Source organism: Erpetoichthys calabaricus, chromosome 6 (genome assembly GCF_900747795.2).
Source record: "Erpetoichthys calabaricus chromosome 6, fErpCal1.3, whole genome shotgun sequence".
Lineage (NCBI taxonomy): Eukaryota > Metazoa > Chordata > Cladistia > Polypteriformes > Polypteridae > Erpetoichthys > Erpetoichthys calabaricus.
The window spans coordinates 161,667,934-161,684,045 of NC_041399.2; the positions used below are offsets into that span (position 1 = coordinate 161,667,934).

The 16,112-nt window shown below is 38.0% G+C and overlaps 1 protein-coding gene across 1 annotated transcript in view; it reads right to left on the reverse strand.

Moving 5' to 3' along the window:
* The window catches only part of LOC114653642 (TGF-beta receptor type-1-like), a 101,631-nt gene that overhangs the window by 51,836 nt on the left and 33,683 nt on the right, over nucleotides 1-16,112 (reverse strand). Inside the window, exon 2 of the mRNA XM_028804062.2 lies at nucleotides 4,709-4,951. Within this exon, the coding sequence (XP_028659895.2) occupies nucleotides 4,709-4,951 (243 nt within the window). The remainder of the gene's footprint in view (nucleotides 1-4,708; nucleotides 4,952-16,112) is intronic.

The window sequence follows — 16,112 nt, forward strand, 5'->3', positions numbered from 1 at the left end:
TTCTTTACACAGTGAACTATAAACACCAAGTAGTGTGGCCGACAGTTAAGACTTTAGGAACTTTCAAAACTAGGCAAGGTTTTTTTTAGAGGAATTAAGTAGATAGGTCTGGCAAGAGTGCGGCACGGTGGCGCAGTGGTAGCACTGCTGCCTCGCAGTTAAGAGACCCGGGTTCGCTTCCCGGGTCCACCCTGCGTGGAGTTTGCATGTTCTCCCCGTGTCTGTGTGGGTTTCCTCCGGGCGCTCCGGTTTCCTCCCACAGTCCAAAGACATACAGGTTAGGTGGATTGGTGATTCTAAATTGGCCCTAGTGTGTGCTTGGTGTGTGGGTGTGTTTGTGTGTGTCCTGCGGTGGGTTGGCACCCTGCCCGGGATTGGTTCCCTGCCTTGAGCCCTGTGTTGGCTGGGATTGGCTCCAGCAGACCCCCATGACCCTGTGTTCGGATTCAGCGGGTTGGAAAATGGATGGATGGTCTGGCAAGATTTGTTGGACTGAGTGGCCTGTTCTTGTCTAGATTGTTCTAATGATCTAATATACATTCTCACACAGCCAATTAATTGATAGTGAAAATTAAACACTGCTTAATCTGTACTATCCATCCATCCATCATCCAACCCACTATATCCTAACTACAGGGTCACGGGGGTCTGCTGGTGCCAATCCCAGCATAATAAAATGCAAAGCCCTCACTGACTCACTGATCACTAATTCTCCAACTTCCCATGTAGGTAGAAGCTTACTTCTAGGTACAGCTTACTTAAAAAAGTTAAGCAGGTTTCATTTTGAAATTCTACGCATAAGGGTCATAACGGTCGACAACGTCCGCCATGTTAAACTTTATTTATGGCCCCATCTTCACGAAATTTGGTAGGTGGCTTCCCTACGCTAACTGATGTACGTACTTATTTCGGTGGTATGACGCGACTGTCGGCAGCCATATTGAACTTTCCAACAGCCTTTGTTACTTATGGGCCCATCTTCAAGAAATTTGGTACGCGGGTTCCCAATGTTAACTGAATCCTACTTATGTACATACACTGCCTGGCCAAAAAAAAAAGTTGCCACCAAAAAAAAAAAAAAAAAAGGTCACACTCTAATATTTCGTTGGACCTCCTTTAGCTTTGATTATGGCACGCATTCGCTGTGGCATTGTTTCGAGAAGCTTCTGCAATGTCACAAGATTTAGTTCCATCCAGTGTTGCATTAATTTTTCACCAAGATCTTGCATGATGGGTGCATCACTTCATCTGCCTCTCTTCTTACCCTGATGCGCCCATCACTCTGGAACAGGGTAAATCTGGACTCATCAGACCACATGACCTTCTTCCATTGCTCCAGAGTCCAATCTTTATGCTCCCTAGCAAATTGAAGCCTTTTTTTCCCGGTTTGCCTCACTGATTAGTGGTTTTCTTACGGCTACACAGCTGTTCAGTCCCAATCCCTCGAGTTCCCTTCGCATTGTGCATGTGAAAATGCTCTTACTTTCACTATTAAACATAGACCTGAGTTCTACTGTTGTTTTTCTTCAATTTGATTTCACCAAACATTTAAGTGATCGCCGATCACGATCATTCAGGATTTTTTTCTGGCCACATTTCTTCCTCGAAGACGATGGGTCCCCACTATCCTTCCAGTTTTTAATAATGCGTTGGGCAGTTCTTAACCCAATTTTAGTAGTTTCTGCAATCTCCTTAGATGTTTTCTCTGCTTGATGCATGCCAATGATTTGACCCTTCTCAAACAGACGAACATCTTTTCCACGACCACGAGATGTTTCTTTCGACACGGTTGTTTAAGAAATGAGAAGCAACTCATTGCACCAGTTGGGGTTAAATAACTTGTTGCCAGCTGAAAGATAATCACCCATGCAGTAATTATCCAATAGGAGGCTCATACCTATTTGCTTAGTTAAATCCAGGTGGCGACTTTTTTTTTGGCCAGGCAGTGTATATACGTCCATAGCCTGCAGCTCGGTCGCCGTGTGAGGTGACATTGGGTCCCCCATCCCCACACCTCCCACGTAGTTGGCTGCCTGCCTACATAAGGCTGTCTGTTGCTCCGGTCTCTTCATTCCCTTCATTGCTTCGCCAAGGTATTCACATCTCCCTGCTGATAACTGCAGCCTTTTTATTTAATCCACGGCTTCTCCGCTGTTTTATTGTTCGTTTATTACAATTATAGTTATTGTGTAGGTATTTTAGACTTGGGTACCTGAACAATGTAAACTATTTCCTTTATCGTTCCAACCGTACCCCCATTAACATGTCTATCGAGGTGATCACCATCAATCAAAGAACTGTCACTTACCGAGTGGTTTCCCTGCACGGAGATGGAGACTGCCTTTTCCATTCTCTGTGTTACATATTGCATGGCCATATCAGGCTCACTCTTGATATCCAGAGGAACATTGTGTCTTATGTATTGAATGACTGGGACAGCTTCAAGGTGTGGACTGATGACGGTACAGAGAGAATTATACTACACAGGAGCACTATAAGAGTGAAATGATTAAGCCCTTCACCTATGGTTCTGCATGTGAGTTGATGGCTGCTGCTGAATTGTTCGGTTGTCGCTTTCAAGTGTACCGAAATGGCCAAATATTTTACACCTTTGGACAATCGCCAATGCCTCTTAAACAGCTTAGATTCACAGGTGATGATTTGAGTAGTGGACACTTTGAATTGAAATGGGTTTTATCGATAACTTCACATCCAGCTTTTGAGAATTTAAACATTCATAAACATCAAACGCCTCCAATTTCCAGTAAGGCTCTGCTTCGCAATGACAATTAATAAGTCTCGGGGACAGACCCTACAAAAGGTTGGCATTGATTTGAGGCAAGATTGCTTTTCACATGGCCAACTATACGTTGCATGCTCAAGAGTAAGCTCAGTGCACAGCTTTGTCATAGTACAACCGGTGGGCCAAACTGACATCGTGGGATACAAAGAGATCCTTAACAAATAAATTATTGGTATATTTTCCCTCAGTTTAAAAAGGTTTACTTTTCTTCTTAATAAAAATTTTAAAGCAGTACTTTGCCGCTGCGAAGCGCGGGTATTTTGCTAGTTGTAAATATAATGCACTTATAGATTTTAATCATTAATTGCAGTACAGTTTTTTTTTTTTTTTTGCTATTAAAAGCTACATTTGCTATATTTATACAGGTGTGTTTTTTTTCCTTCAGTTCATCAACCAGGCATTCATTAATTGCTCACATGTAATTATAAATATGGATTACCTAGTTTCCTACCAAAACATACTCTCTATGACACATAGCAAAAACAACAATAAACACTACACAAATCTTTGTAAAAGCTGCAAAATGTATCAAATAAGTTGTTTATAAAGAAGAGACAAGACTTACACACTTAACACATTTATAAATAAAAGATGCATTTTGCAGTTAAGCTAACAAGGCTATTGTTAACTAAGCAGCAATTTCAAAATTGTCTTTATCTTTTCTTTTTCCAATTAAAAATGTACGCTCTGCACTTAAAACAAGCTTGCTGAACAAACCCAAATGGTGTCGGTTTTAATTTAAACAAAGTAAAAAGGTCTGGAATTCATTAGAAGTAACTTTTCTTGCCATTTGTCTAATTGCACCGGACGACTTCTATTCCTTTTCCTCAGTTTATTACTCCACTTTCTTTAACGTAAAGGCTAATATTCCAATCATCTGTTGCTCTCTTGTAAATCAACCCCTGATGGCTTTTGTGATCAGACATTTTACTGATCACCAATCAAGTCTTGTTTAGTGAAAAATTGGCAGATTTAGAATGGCGGCTGAAAGATCTGAGCACCCTACAAAATGTATATTGCACCAACATATGACTGAAGGAAAATAGCAAAATTGAAACAAAGGTTCACACAATAAAAAGAAAGCAGGAGATAGCACCAAGTGTGCAATCATCAGTTCTGTATCAATGTTAAGATTACATTGGATGAAAACTATTTACAATGCAGAGAGAAAAAGAATACCGCAAATCAAATAACCTGTTTTTATAATTCTTATAATTGAGTTGCCAACACACAAAATATATCTTGTAATCCTGAGAACATGAATATGTATTGAGTATTCATGCTTTTAAGCTGCAAGGGCACAATAAATGTTGAATTTTTTTGATTTTGCTTGTTAGCATATGAAGTTATATTTACAGGATTTAATCTGTTTGCTTATGTGTCCATGTACTTGTACAGTGTACTTTGCATATCTAAATATAAACTAAACTAGTTAACTGTTATTTTGGTAATGCTCAACTCTAGACCCAGCTACACTAAACTAAGGTGCTTTGTCTGCCTCAGCTCTGTGCTTCCTGCACAGAACCAGAGTTGACCACAATAAAATACTACTGTACAGAAGCACGTTGTTTTTAAAGCTACTGATGCACAGTTATAGGTGAAGCAAACAATGTACTGTATATAAATAATTTTATTAATGAGTGTAGGTTAAACCATGTTTGCTGTTATTTTAGGGGTAATGTAAGGGATTTTCCAAGTTCAATGTATCACAACAGAAATTCCAGTATTAATGCACTATAATACCAATTCACAAAGATGTTAAGTCACAAACAATAAAAAGACACAAAGAAATGTAAAAAGCACTTCTTAAAAACATGCAAAAACAACATTAGTTAATTTAAGCAATTATTATTTCACTTTAATAGGAAAATACATAGCCAAAAGATTGGAAAATGTCCATTTTACCTGGGAGTTCAAGAAGAGCTGGTGTATTGCAAAAGTCTGTGCTGCAGCATTTAGATAAAGTTTTAACTCCCGCTTTCATGGATTGAGCACAAATGAATGGTCGATCTGCAGGAATCAAATCAACAGCAAACAGGCAATTGGTTGCCACTGGGGAATCAACTGTAGGTTTGAAAACATAACAAACTCCATCTGTTTCACAGGTGAAATTTTCTTTAACACAATGGTGACAAATGCACTGCAAACCTGTTAAAAATAAATAAATAAATAATTATTATGCATGTAAAAACAAATGAAAGCCATAGTTTTTCACATATCAGCTGATGTTTATCAAGTTATGGAAAAACATTACCAAATTTTAACAACAAAAGTGTCTTAAACACTGGTAGAAAAGCTAAGGACAACTTTGCAAGCAGTACACACAAGGCAGAAAACCATTTATGCCACAGCAGTTGTGAATAACAAGAACCACTTATATACACATCCAGACTTAGGACAGGGCAATGCATTGAATTTTCAATTCAATATGCAATAACAATTTGCTTACTGAATGTTAAATAAAACCTGCAAAATTTCCATCAATCTTTCTAAGAATGTCTACTTTGACTCTGCGTATGTTGCCAGGAGGTGATGAGTGTGAGAGAAAAATGTGAGCAAGGATCAGAAAAGGAAAGTTTAGAACAGGTACAGCTAGTTTTACAGTTAGCAAATGTGGTTTCCCCAGTATGACTGTTTAAACAATTCAGCATCTAAATAGAAAACATCCATATTACTAACTGAGAATGCTAAACCGGATGGACGCAGGGACATCCGGCCATGGGCCGTGGCCACAAAAGACGTACTGCGCAGGCGCCCCACAAACGCCTATTACATCCTACAATAGTTCATTTGATTTTGCATCTAACGGAGTAAATATCAGGTCACCAAAAGGCAATGACCCATACTGCTTTCGCGTATGTGGACAAATATTACATCGCATTGGAACAGTGCACCCTGAAACAAATCAAGAACGCAAATATGCACAAATCACGTCGGCACCTACAAAGCGCTTCTGAAACCGCAGAAGAAAAAATGTCTCTGCTCCAAAAACACATGTCACTCCTTATTCCAAATACCGGTCCCAATCACAGAAACATCGGTATCCACTATGACAACGCACAGTAACAATGCACGTGACATCCGTCTTGCCACACTATTAATTAAAGATGAATGTACAATGGCATCCAGTCACTTACTCAACACCATTGATAAACTTCTACAAACGTTGATGAATAATAATATTCCCTTTGCGGGAAAGGCACTTTTATTAGGAGGAGATTTTAGACAGTGCTTAACTATTACTCCACTTACAATGCGCTCAGCTATTGTTCAGTCCACCTTAAAATACGCGGACAGTTGGCATTGCGTTGATGAATAATAATATTCCCTTTGGAGGAAAGGTACTTTTATTAGGAGTAGATTTTAGACAGTGCTTACCTATTGCTCCACATGCCATGCGCTCAGCTATTATTCAGTCCACCTTAAAATACGCGACAACGTCATATAAACAACACAAGACCGAACTACAATACATATACAGGCGCGAGACCTGATTGGTGATAATACGAAGAAACGAACAGTCCGCATATTAACAGTGAGTTCGATCCTACTTATTACTTATCCATATTCCTAACGATAAAGATCAAACAAGTCATCAATTCACGATCACGGATACAAAACTAGACGGCTCGAGTAACGGGTCCACAAACACGAACCCGCATCAAAAAAAAAAATTCACTTCGGCACGCTTCTATAACCACGGAACAAAAAATGTTACGCGAACAATTGGCATTGCTTTCTAAAGATACACTTGGTACAAAACATGTGATTTCCAGATCCCGAATATAACAATTGGTTATTACAACTACAACATTGTACATTCACCAATACAGATGGACTTCACCCAGATATTATTACAATTCCTCAACCCTTCATCTGCGACGACTTACTTACAGAGATATTTGGAACAGCGGTTTCATTACACCAAATGCCCCTTTTAACACAACGAAGTATATTATGTCCAAAAAATATTACTGTTGATCATATTAATAACCAGCTCATTTCATTACTTCCTGGAGAGTCACACCTCTTTCTAAGCTCTGACAAAGTTGACTCTGATGACGACAATGACCATCTTAATTTCCCCTTAGCATATTTGAACACTATTAACCCAGCCGGATTACCACAACACAGTCTTAGCCTTAAAAACGGAACAATACTCATGCTATTAAGAAACCTTAACACTAAACAGGGTTTATGCAATGGTACACGTTTAGTCGTCTACACCATAACACACAATGTTATTCAAGCAACAGTTCTTACAGGATCACATACTAACAATACTGTTCTAATTCCTAAAATTGACCTTACAAGTTCTGACCTGGAATTACCTTTTACACTTAAACGGAAACAATTCCCCATTAAACCTGCCTTTGCCATGACCATCAACAAATCACAAGGACAAACCATGCACAAGGTTGGCATCTACCTATCTGAGCCCGTTTTTGTACATGGACAACTTTATGTGGCCTTCTCACAACTTCGACGTTCATCTGACGTTAAAGTTAAGGTCATAAATGCTCCATGCCAAGGAAAACTCATTCAAGGACAAGACACCATCTTTACTACTAATGTTGTTTACAAAGAAATTTTCCAATAAACCTTTACACTGTGCCAAACACTTTATTGTTTGCTTCCTATCTGCGTCATCTACACCTTCACACTATGCTATATCTCATTCATACATCACGCTCTTTGTAATTTCCCAACACCAGGGGTTGGCGAGCGAAGCGAGCAGGGGGCGGAGCCCCCTAGTGGTACTGCATATGAAGAAGCCACTCAAACATGTTTGACTCCTGGAACATGCCCTTCTGTGGTCCTGGCCAAGTTCATAAAATATTTGCAGCTCGTGTAGTATGCAAACGAACAGCAAATGAAAAAAGCAGCTGTTGCAATATTTGTGCGAATTATTCAATGTTCATGTATCAGTTATGAAGTAAAGTGCATTACTAGGCATTTTATCTTCATGTTTTCGCTTAGCAGGTGAACTGGACCTCCTAATGGTTGTGAGAAAGTATGCTCTGAATTAGTTCTGGGAAGTATACCGGTACATACCAAAAACCATTTTTTATTTTTGTTATGATATGGATTTTTCTTATACCGCAACACCAGTTTAAATAGCCTAAACAACGTTCGGAATGTGGCGCAGCGGGAAACTGCTTAAGGGGAGACCTTTTTCAGTGCTGCACCACTAAACACGAATGCAATGGAGTACATACATTAGTGGAGGTATTAAACAGAAATGGACAGAGAACATTCTGAAACTGAAGCTGCAGCAGACAATAAAGTTGAACATGATGACACAGAAGAACACTTGACGAAAAAGGGAGGCGTGTCTGTTGTCTGTACATACTTTGGTTTTAAAAGGTCGGATGTGGACCATTATGTTCAAAATGTGTGAATACTGTTTCTATACTACTGGATAATACTGCAAGCTAAGTTGTACTTGTTTTATGTTTCCCCCCCCCAATACTGTGTAATGTACCTGGGTACGGTGTAATAGTGTGACAACATGTTGAATTTATTCTCGACATTTCTACTTTATTCTCGCTGTTTATGTCGAGATTAAAGTCAACATATTGACTTTATTCTCGTAATTTGTCATTAAAGTAGAACATCGTAAACTAAACTTCATCTTGAAATGAATATTTAATTTGCTAGATTTTCTCAAACCCCGTCATAAGTTATGTAGCACATTAAATGCTTTGTGTTAAGTGTTCCCTGAGCCATGTTAATTGCTACATGCTTCTTAAACTGACTTCCTCCGCACTAAGAGCAGGCGATGGCAGCACACAGAATACATTCATTTCATGATATTCCTGCTCCCTGTACATTTAGAATTCTAAGATAAATACTTGATATCATTTTCATAATGAAATGCATTAAAGCATGCATTAATCATGTGGGGGCATGGTGGCGTTGAGGGTACACTGCTGCAAGGGGGTTCCTGGTGTTTCCTGCATTGAATTTGCAGGTATTTCTGGTGGTAAACTATTTTATATACTACAAGTATACTATAAATGTATTTCTCGGCATGTTTCAGTTTCCTTTCAGTCATGTAGGATGTCGGGTTTTGTAAGGCTATATTAACCCTGCTAATAATGTATGTACTGCTCGTATTCACCCTGCGACGTGCTGGCACCACGTTCAGGATTTACTCCTGCATCGCACACAATGTTTGCTGGGATGGGCGCAACCCTGAAAGGATGGCATAATTAAACATGTATAACGGAGATTTTTATAAAGTTCTTAAAACTCTGTGGTCTAAGTTTATAACTAGGTTTAATTTCACAAAGACATTTATCGTGTGGTGATTGGTTATGTGGAGAAAGAAAAAGGAAGGATAGGAACTGCGGGTTTGGTACGTCAGACAGAGACAGTACGCATGCAATAAAGAAAGCCCACTCAGAACATCCTCCATTTAATTCTGTGTTCGTGCCTCCGACAACCAGATCACAAACCCAATATTTACACAATATTCAAGTTAAATGCCCTGTTCAATGCCCATTCAAACATCCAGTTTTTTGGAACCTCGTCACACCTGCCATAAAGTTCTCTACACTGAACGCACACCTGGGGACCCCTTACAGCAAGGGAGCAGCACTACCGTGCATGTTTAATACCTGCTTTAATGCATTTCATCATGAACATTTATCTTAGCATTCTACATTTTCAGAGAGCAGGAATATCATGAAGTGAATGTATTCTGTGTGGCAATTGCTGCTGGCGCCTCCTCCTAGTGCAGAGGAACTCAGTTTAAGAAACGCGTAGCAATTAACAACTGGGCGGGGAACACTTAACACAAAGCATTTAATGTGCTACATTAACTTATGACGGGGTTTGAGAAAATCTAGTAAATTAAGCATTGATTTTAGGATGAAGTTTAGTTTACGACATTCTACTTTAATGATAAAGACAACTATGAGAATAAAGTGGAAATGTCGACTTTAATCTCGACATATAGTTTTTTTTTTTTCTTCAGTGACCCTTCCGTGCTTCCGTAGGGCTATACCACAAATAGCATTATAAATGCAAGTTGCAGTTTTATTATTTATGTATATAGTTTAGCTTGAATCAAGGTCCATATTAATGCAGTTTGCCTTAATGATGGTTCAGTTGGTAAATATGTCATCACCAAGTTGCACTTGTTTTATTTTATTTTAAGTCTAAATGCCTCTTTGGATGGCTGAAAATATGTTGTCAAAATTTTAGTTCAAGTTGTTTGCAAACTTTGTTCAATAAAAAGGCTCTATATTTTGACTGCATCTGTCATGCAATGTGATTCCTTCTCTTCATTAGTGCCACCTCCTTGAAAACTATCACTTTATGGGGCCATGCAAACCTGTATTAATACTTGTGTGCACATTAGAATTTTTTTTGTATAATGTACAATTCTCATGACAGTGGAATAGGTTATTCTTAGCCAGTAATTGCAGTGGAAAATGTGGTTAACATCCACTCATGCATGGGAAAAGAATGCCATCCAATACCATGAAAACGGTATAATTTTGAAAAATACCGTGATATAGAATTTTGGTCATACTGCCCAGCACTGCTCTGAATAATTGCCCTTGTGCACTGACTGTACTTTGTGTATTGCCACTTTAAGAAACAGCAGTTTGCCACCTAGCATTGTTTATTGTAAAGTTTCCCTGAGTTGCATGAATCAATGACCGGATATAAATATAGTATATAGAGTTTTAAAAAAAAAAAAAAAAACCTGCTCTAAAAGATGAGCTTCATATAGACATTAACTAATCTTTAGTTAAATATCACCTTTCTTGCAAGCATTCATGCACAGCTTTAAACATGATATGCATCTGTGTTTTGGATAGGGCTATGTTTGTAGATAAAAGCAAATTGTTACTACAGGTATAGTTAATTGTTATCTGTATTGCAGTGACAGTAATGGAGATTCAACCAGGGCTGCAGAGTCAGTAGATAAATCCTTTGATTAAGACTCCGACTCCTTAGTTTCTAGTACTTTTGATTCCGACTCCCCGACTCCTCTGTATTTAATATGCTAATGTATTTTCCATGTTGATTAAAGGAAGGCAACATACACGTCATTTAACCACAGAACTACAGGCTAGGAACCAGACTCTCTACCGTATTGGCCAGTTTAAACAAAAGACAAGAACCCCTGAACACACATCAGGCCATAGCGCACACTTACCACCTATATCATTACACTTGTTTACAATAAAATTAACTTGTTAAACACATTATATCTGAAATCAAATTAAAACAGTTTTTGTAATGTACCATAATCCAGATTACAATATGTGAATGTCAGGTTGTATAATAGCTCAGTTGAACCTCACACAAGTAGTAACACGACTATGCACTGGGCTTTATTCTTACATACATCAGAGAAGTACTTAATTATGACTATTGTTTGTGAAATGGGACATTTGAACTTGCTGTATTTTTTTTTTCCATTACAATTTAACATTATTAGGAACCGGAGTCAGTACATTTTTGCCGACTCCGACTCCAGGTACCCAAAATTGTCTCCCGACTCCACAGCCCTGGATTCAACATATATTTATTACGCATTAACATTTATAAATACATTGCCCTTGTGATCTTTGAATCTGTCAAGATTGTTGTAGGAAGTCCCATCATCTTGTTAGTAATAGTAAATATTAATTAAATGGTAAATTTTAGTTAAGGTAATGTAGAAATTAAAATTGCACGATATATCGGAAACTGTATTGTTATCAGCCTATGTTCATTAAAAATGACGACATCGAAATCAGTCAGATGTGTACATTTAAACCAATACTGCCAACCGATATAATTCGGCTTATCAACATTGTCAGTTCACTAAAAAATTAAATGTTGGTTTCATTGATCGGTGAGGCAGACATTAAGCTGCAGAAAAACATGCATGCAAGCATAGCCCCTCGCGCTTCCAAAAAAAAGGGTTTCCTAGTTTTACTGACAGGAACACTACATGCGCCGTTTACTCATTGGACAGATATCGTTAGTAAAGCAACATGTCAGCCGTGTGGTCATATTTTTGTGTGAAAAATGAAAACAACATAGTTGCTATCTGCTCTGCCTGCAAAAATAAGATAATGCAAGAAAAGTTTAGAATTAAATCTTTCAATATCACAAATTTAATTACCCATCTGAAGAACCACTGTAACAAATTATACACGAAATTTTAGCAACTAATGCTACCAAAACTAAAGTTAAATCAGACGCTAGTGGTAGATTCATACAGCAAACCCTTCAGCATGTGAAGACATTTCCTCAAGACAGCACCAGAGCTAAAGGCATAACTACTAACCAACCTACTGATCAACCTTTTTTCCCCTAGATGAGAGTGAGGGATTTCGCCAGCTACATCATTCAGAACCACAGTACATTCTTGCAAGCCTGGGATACTTTGCAGATGTCTCACTGCCTGCATTATATGATGTGATTGCTACACATATCCACAAGCTTTTAAGAAACAATGTCACCAGCATTAGCTTCACTACAGATACAGTATGTGGAGCTCAGATGTCAGCCCCATGAGTCTAATGGCACACTGGATTGATGAAAATGTTGAGGCAAAAAGAGTTCTCATTATGCAAACTTTCATTGCACAAGCTTTCGATTACATGTTAACGAAGTGGAACATTTCAAAAAGTAATGTGCACGTTGTGCTTTGTGACAATGCTCACAATATGGCAAATGCAATGGAAGAAAGTGGCATTAAAAGTTTAAACTGCAAGGCTCACACTTTTTAGCTTGCTGTAAATGAAGGCTTATTGAGTCAGAGGAGCATCTTCGAAAGTTTTGCCATTGGGATGCGAATAGTTACTCATTTTAAGCACGTGGTTGAGAGAAACACAAACAGACCTTGGTACCCCAGCAAGAATGCTTCAGCAGGACTGCTGACATAAGTGCGCATTCATATATAACTGTCTGTTGAAGTGCTTAAAAGTCTGCTTAGCAAGTGTGACAAAACAGATTCTGGAGTACAGACAGCGAAAAATCACACTTTTGGAGACTGTCACAAAACGCTTCAGTGGTGCATTCTCCGAGCCACTATACTATCAATCTACTGTCTTTGATCCACGGCACAAAGATCAATTTGTAACCGAGATACCAAAAAAAACAAGTGCAAGAAGCACTTGAGAATCTGGTCGAGAAGTCAGCTGGTGAAGAAAATGCAAAGAGCAACAGCGAACCACAAGAGAAAAAGATTTACACTCGGAGAGATGTATGAAAAAATTCTTGAAGAAAATTTGTATGCGGCTGCAAAACCACATTCAACTGCTGCCGAGTTAAAATAACAGAATCACAAATTAATTAGGATGATCAGACATCCAGAATAATAATAATAAAAAAAAAAAAACCAACACTGTTACAGATTTAATTAAAAAAAAAAAAAAAAAAAAAAAACAAACACTACAGCTTCCTAATATCCAATCAGTATCCTTGTGGATTTTCCGGAAACTCAGTTTTCACAGCACTGAGAGGCGGCTTGTTGGGACAGTGCACGAGTGCGGGGCAGACTGCTCAGCAAATATTAGCCGAGGAAAAAAAAGGAACACGTTAATGGCATCACCGTGCCTTTTTTGTCCGGTTTTTAAACTGTATTTGCCAGATTGTCTACAAAACTTATTGCAGCGGCGCAGTTTGGGTTTTTTTCCATTTTAGTCGAGTCGCTGTGGAAAAATATTGGAGGAATTTAATTTAGTGGGTACTTAACAATTTGAATTTCCACTTGGGATTAATAAAGTATCTATCTATCTAAAAAGGAGGAACAGGCTCGCCTGCATGCTAGAATGCAGTGTCAAGTTTAGTACCTTGTGAAAGATGTGTCTCTTGTGTCTAAACTGTAAAAGATTTTAAGGCAAGATCTACTCCAGTTTTAACGTAAGCATTACTTTAAAACAATCACCCTAAAATATACAGCAGTCTCTCAATATTTCAAGGCACACCAGTGTTAGAAAGTGTTTCATTGTGGAATAGCTTGTGCTGCATCTCTTAAAAGTCCATCTGCATCACACTTTATAGAATGCTCTTTATATGACACAAATCATTATACATCAAGCTTTCAAAGTCACAAGTTTTTATTAATGGCGGTGGTTGGTACAGGCGGTTGTCCTGTATTTCTTTACCACATATCTGGTCAACCTAATAATAAATTATTATTTTTTATTATAATACAGGTAAACGTTTGTAAACTTGTTTTTTTTTTTAGCTGAATAACTATCTCAGCAAGCCCCCTATTTCCAGAAATAACTGCTCCCTCCATTATTGGAAAAGCAATGCAGCCCGTTTCCCAACCTTGGCTAAGGCAGAGATCAAGTATCTATCGGCACTTTGTACCAGTGTAGACAGTGAATGCCTTTTTTCAGCTGTGTCATATATAGTAAATGAAAAGAGAAACAGACATGCTGGAGAAAAGGCAGAAATGCTTTTTTTTTGTTAAGAAAAAACTATAATTTGTGCTTTTAAAGAAGCCAACCTAAGGTAAGTGTTACTGGCCTCATTGTTCCTTTAATTTTAGTTTTATTTAAAGTAATATATGTCTGATTATGGCACAAAGTATATGTATTCACTTTTTTGTTAATATACCCAATGCCATGTTCTGTAATGGCATGGTGTCGTGATGTGCATGTTAAGCAGGTTTTTGTACAAGACCGGGAGTATTTTTTTTCTATAGAGAAGGGCCATATCTTGCTCTTTTTCCCCCCACAGAAAGTACTGGATGCCTATATCTATAGCAAAGAAGAGCATAAAATTCAGCAAGTTAATAAAAATAAGTTCATCTCCGTTTCACATACTACTGTTTTTTTGATAACGCATAAAACATTTTCAGCATAACTAAAACATTCAAACCTGAAGTAAAAAAAAAAAAAAAAAAAAAAAAATCCATCGGTTATCGGTATTGGCAAAGATGGACGAAAACATATCGGTATCGCCCAGAATTTCCATATCGGTGCATCACTAGTAGAAATGCATCTATTATTCATACGTAACAATCTTAAAGACTTGTTTTGGTTTTTGTAACACTTATATAACATCAGCAGTAGATAGATGAATAACCTATGTACAGTATGGAATATTGACATGATAGTAAGATTACTTGTTACTTGTAAGGATTCATAGGTCTACTATGGAAAATAAAAATGTATGTATTAGCATAAATAGACATGAAAGTAATTAACTGTTTCTATAAGCATTAAAATTAGCATAAATTAGACATGTCACGCAAGTAGGATGTGTCAGGCAAATAGTTAAAGTTATTAGTCATAATGCATTTTCTAGTTAAGCTTAAAGCAAAATTACCAATATTGGGAAACTCGGAAGGATAGAACAGAAAGAGAATGACGTACAGAAAATACCCAAGGACAAAAGAAGGGGGAATAAGAACACCTGTTGTTTGAAGGCTAGGAAGCAAGGAATGATACCAATGACGAAATACAGAAAAATGGTCATGGTAGGCACGTGAGAAGCCAGCTGGAGTAGTGAGTCAGAATAGACAGCAAAGACATTGCTATAAACGAGGTCAAGATGATGTAATTCTGTATATGGAAAATAAAATTAGTATATTCATGTATTAGCATAAATAAATATAGAAAAATATATAATCATTAACCTTAGTGCAGATATTAATGCAAGTCAGGTCTGCCAAGCAAATGGTTAAATAAAGGCACATGCCATATTTCTTTTTAATTAAAGCTTAACTTTGGCCACCAAGCAAACTAGCTTGAAGGCCAAGGAAGGGAAATGAAAAGATAGGGAAAGCCCAAGAATGGAAGAGAGGGAACATCTGCCCACCCAAAGCCAACCAAAAATAAGCAAAGCAGAAAATAAAGATGAACAATAGATAGTAAAAATGCCAGTGGCCAGCTACAGAAGGAAGTCAGGAGATAATAATGGTTCCCATGAAGAGAAGACAGCTAGCCAGGTGCAGGAGGGAGTCAGAAGGGAACAGCGATAGCATCCTGACCTCGCTCAGACCAGCCTAAGAAATGATTATATAAACTGTAATTTTTGGCCTGTTCAGGGCTCAGTCCAATTTGCCCGTATTGGGTTGAGTCTGTGTTGTTGTTTTATTGCAATAAAGCTAAATACTGTTTGCCTATCCTCTGAATCCTAGAGCCTTCACTTCAGGTAAAGTCCTGACAATTTCGCTTCCACACTACTAAATATGTAATATCAAGAGAAATGTGTTTTATTAAGCCAACTCGGACCACTCTAAAGTGAAGTTTTGTTAGTAGGTCACATTGCACAGATGAAGAAACACTTTAATGTTTTCCAAGGGTTATGAAGACCCAAAGAAGTATGCGTTAAGGTT